Raw genomic sequence first — 4,141 nt, 5'->3', positions numbered from 1 at the left:
CTCTCAACACTCTTACTAATACTTGGGCATAACCTACCCTTGAACTTCTTACTGTATTCAAGTCTTTCCACATACCTTACCATCAGTTGTCTCTACTAGTGTGAGTATGGACATCTCCCTTGCTTCTTTTATCCAAGTATTGAACCCCTCACTCATGTTGTTGTCCATTCTGTTAGCCTAGCTTGGACCTAGGGTGGTAGTAGGCTCTAGCCTAAACCTTTTTTTCCTCCTGAAGCAGCCACTCATGTGCCTTTTTATCAACACTTTTAATCTCTGCCATTTTATCATTGAACTCTAGAACTGTGTAAGCAAAAGCTGCTCCCCAGAACAAATCTTTATACTCTTTTCCTTTGTAGGTCTTGTTGAAATTGGCATACATATGCCTCAGACAAAATCTATGCTCCACATTAGGCATCAATCTTTTGAATGCTTCAATCAAACCCTGCAATCAATCTTTGCAATTAGCATATAAAATAAGGACAGAATAATATATTCCCATAAAATTAACATCAATTTATGCCATTAACAAAGAACAATGAATAAGGTTACCTTCTGCCTGTCAGACATGAAACACCATCCCTTATCCTCAGGTCTTCCTATGATTTGTATCAAATTCTCTAAAAACCAACCCCAACCATCCTTTAGTTCTACTTCAACAATGGCCATACATAGTGGGTACATTTAGTTGTTGGCATCCCTTCCCATTGCATGCATTAGTTGTCCACCAAAAGGGTCTTTAAGGAAGCATGCATCTTAACCAATGAAAAGGAATCTCTTAGCCTGAGCATCAAAGCATATGAACATCCTTTGGAAAAACATAGTTAAGCCCATCCTTTCCACCTTAAGAAGTGTAGTTGACCCTGGGTTTTTGTTGATCAAAATCTGACAATAATCCATTATTCTCAAGTATTGTTCTTTGTGATTCCCTTGGTTTTTGTCTAGAGCAGCTCTCTTTGCCCTGTAAACCTTCTTACGAGACACATCCAACATCCACTCCCTCCTAACATCATTTCTCAATTTCTTGACATTTTTATTTGGTTCATCAGTCAAGTTCATCATGTACTTGCCAGCTATCCACTTGGCTGTTGCATACTTGTTGATGTATTGCCTGGTACAACAATGGTCAGCCCTGATTTTCTTAATTTGGAATAATTTCTCAGCATGCATTGGTGATGCATGTAACCTAAAACCACATTTCTCTTTGCAAATAACAGTCACCCTAGTAGCTTTATTCTTCAAGTAGGTGTATTCACACCCTTCCCTAATGTGGAACTCTTTGAGGAGAGCTCTGAAGGCATGAACATTAGGGAAAACCATGCCCTCTAAAAACTTGGGGTTCTTCATAGCCTTGTGCTTCGTTTGCTGCGATATAAGGAATAAGATCACCCCAAGCATAGGGTATAAATGTCCAATTGAAGCATAATAATCCGGAAGACCGGGATCGTACCCACGGGAATAATTAGTACAGCTTAGTTGGATTTGTAGAAGTAAGCACGGGTTTTCGGCTTTTAGGCAGCCAACTTTGTTTTACGTTTGCGGTGGAAAGTAAAAAGGCTAAATTAAAAGCGAATAAACTTGGATAGAAAGCAGGTTAGGTCTAGGAATTACTAACACCCACGACTCGAGTTAAATCACATTTTTACCCAATTACGTGGTTTAAGATACTCAATTAAGATTCCTAAATTGGAAGATAAGATGGTTTAATTATCAAGCTAGCTCTATAATTTATTTAGCAAACACATCGAGCGACAGAGCTCCAATCATCATGTGTGGTAAGTAGGCGATGCTCTTACCTACACATGATCAAGGAGGTTAACACCTTACCAATTTGACAAACAAACCCGAACTACACATCGATTTTTGAATCAAAGATTTAAACTTTATTGGTGAAAAATGCAATTTTTACTCAAGCCATGGGGTGCTAATCACCCCATTACCTAACCCTAGAAAACTACTCACACATATCTAAGAAGATAAGAGCGAGCAAAAAGCTACTAAGCATAATGAAATAATAACACTTGAAGAAAACTAGATTAAACGATAGATCGGAGTAGCGGCTACAACTTTAATGAAGACAAAAGTAGCAAAAACTAATTAACTAAAGCAGGAAATTAGAATTAAAGTGCTGGAAATGAAGAACAATTCAAAAAGCAAACAAATCTAGGCTAGATCTAAATTATGCAATACAAAAGTTTTCTGTACAAGTGACATCACTCCTATTTATATCTTCCAAGGTGCGCGCACGGAATATTCTAAAATGCTTCAAAAATCCCTTTCTGAAACCCTCGGTACCAATAGCGACTGCCTTAAGTTTCCGTTGTAACCTACTCGGTACCGATAGGAACAATTCCCCTCCACCGATACCGAGCTTCGCTTGACTGCCTTCATAAGCTACTTGGTACCGATGGATTAAAATCCAAGGTACCGGTACCGAGCATCTATCCCAGCACATGCTTCTTGATCCTTGGCTTGCATTCTCGAGCCGACGGGTCATCTACGGGTCCTTGAATTCTTTGGCTTGGATTTCGATGATTCTGTTCTTGGTCCTTTTTGATCTTTGAATATCCGTGACAAGCTTTTGGCTTAAAAATCCCTGTATTGAACGGTTTCTCTACAAAATGAAACTAAAATGCCTTACGAGCAAAAGCAATTAAAAATAACTAAATAACGCTTAAATTAACTAAAACTAGATAACTAGCGCACCCTGCATTGCATAATTGGGTGCTTATCACCTTGTCCTTATTAAACTCAACTAATTTGTGCTTGGTTATGTGGCCACCCTCATCCTCATCCTCATCATTTGGATTTGATGAACACCATTGGTCATTAGTTTGATCACTAAGTTCTTCCTCATTTCTAATCGCAAGCATTTGTTCAACCTCCTCATCATCTTCAGATGACTCATCAAAGCCACTAAAATTGTAATCATCACTCCCCTCATCACTCTCCTCATCACTATCATCACCACATTTCAAATCTCTATCAGAATCAGCATCTTCATTCTCCTCCGGTGGTCCAGCTGGTATTACTCCTTCATCCAGCTGAACTATCTTATTAAGGTCAACTATGTCATCAAAGTCAACTAAGTCATCAAGGTAAACAAAGTCATCACATTGCACAGTAGGGTCAGCCCTAGTCAAAACAATACCTTTTCACCACTCGGTTTGTTCTGCACCAACATTGGGTTATGGATATAAATATCAATCACTTTAGAGTTGTTGTCTTTGTGCATTGCAAACATGGCTAACATACTTTTGTCAGAGGTTACACCCACCAACCCATCATCCATAGTTTGATGTGGAGCCTTTTGGTACATCTCACAAACATCCGAATCTAATTCCTTGACAACAACCCTTAAATCAATGTATGACATCAGGTCAGGGTCAATGTCAAGTGGAGTCACATTCCCACCAACATACATTTTTTGGGGTCCCTCAAATATTTACCCTCTATGGTAAAATAGAAGTGTTACCATTGGAAAGGCCATTTTAAACTGAAAGGTAAACAAGAAAAAAAAAGGGTCAATAATTATTTTTGTTGGGACAAAGACAGACAGGGGGGACCAAATAAGATGAGTATTGCATAAAAGGGGAGGGGGGACCAGTAGCATAAAAAGCCATTAAAAGGTCATACCAAACTCAAAACAACAAAAGCCCCAAATTTTTTATTTCGTAACCAACTATAAAACCCTAATTTTTTATTACGGTATATATTACAATACTACTTCCAAGAACCCTAATAATCCAATACAGAATTCCCAACATACTCATAAATCATATACTACGTAAAAATACCTCAACATTCGTGCCTTTGTCTCATAGACATCTAGGGTTTTTTTAGTACAAAACATACCTTGAAACTAGGGTTGCAAGTTCGCAACGATCTACATTTCTTCCATTCCCACGATCAAAGCCTGCCTCTTCTTCGAATGTAGGGTTTCTGTCGATTCACTACGCAGATTAAAGTGATGATGGGAGAGGAAGAGAGAGAGAGAGTGTAACAACTCCGATTTTTCATTCAATAAAAATCTCGTTGTTATTCGAAATTTCGTAATTTCTCTTAACTGCTCGATGGTTTTCATATTAATTATTAGCGATTGGTCTTTAAGCAATCGATCGCCTTATCATCTTACTCCTCGACT

The 4,141-nt window shown here is 38.4% G+C and overlaps 1 protein-coding gene across 1 annotated transcript; it reads right to left on the bottom strand.

The window, feature by feature from the left end:
• Window positions 1-211: 211 nt before the first annotated feature.
• On the bottom strand, window positions 212-673 carry LOC131317348 (uncharacterized). Its single transcript, XM_058346907.1, has 2 exons — window positions 550-673; window positions 212-442 (listed from the first exon to the last, which is right to left on the bottom strand). Exons 1-2 carry the CDS (start codon window positions 664-666, stop codon window positions 212-214), a joined length of 348 nt encoding a protein of 115 aa, XP_058202890.1. The 5' UTR covers window positions 667-673.
• Between the last annotated feature and the right edge of the window lie 3,468 nt (window positions 674-4,141).

The sequence above is a fragment of the Rhododendron vialii genome, chromosome 2a, assembly GCF_030253575.1.
Source record: "Rhododendron vialii isolate Sample 1 chromosome 2a, ASM3025357v1".
NCBI classification, from domain to species: Eukaryota; Viridiplantae; Streptophyta; class Magnoliopsida; order Ericales; family Ericaceae; genus Rhododendron; species Rhododendron vialii.
This window is presented reverse-complemented; position numbering and strand designations above follow the sequence as displayed.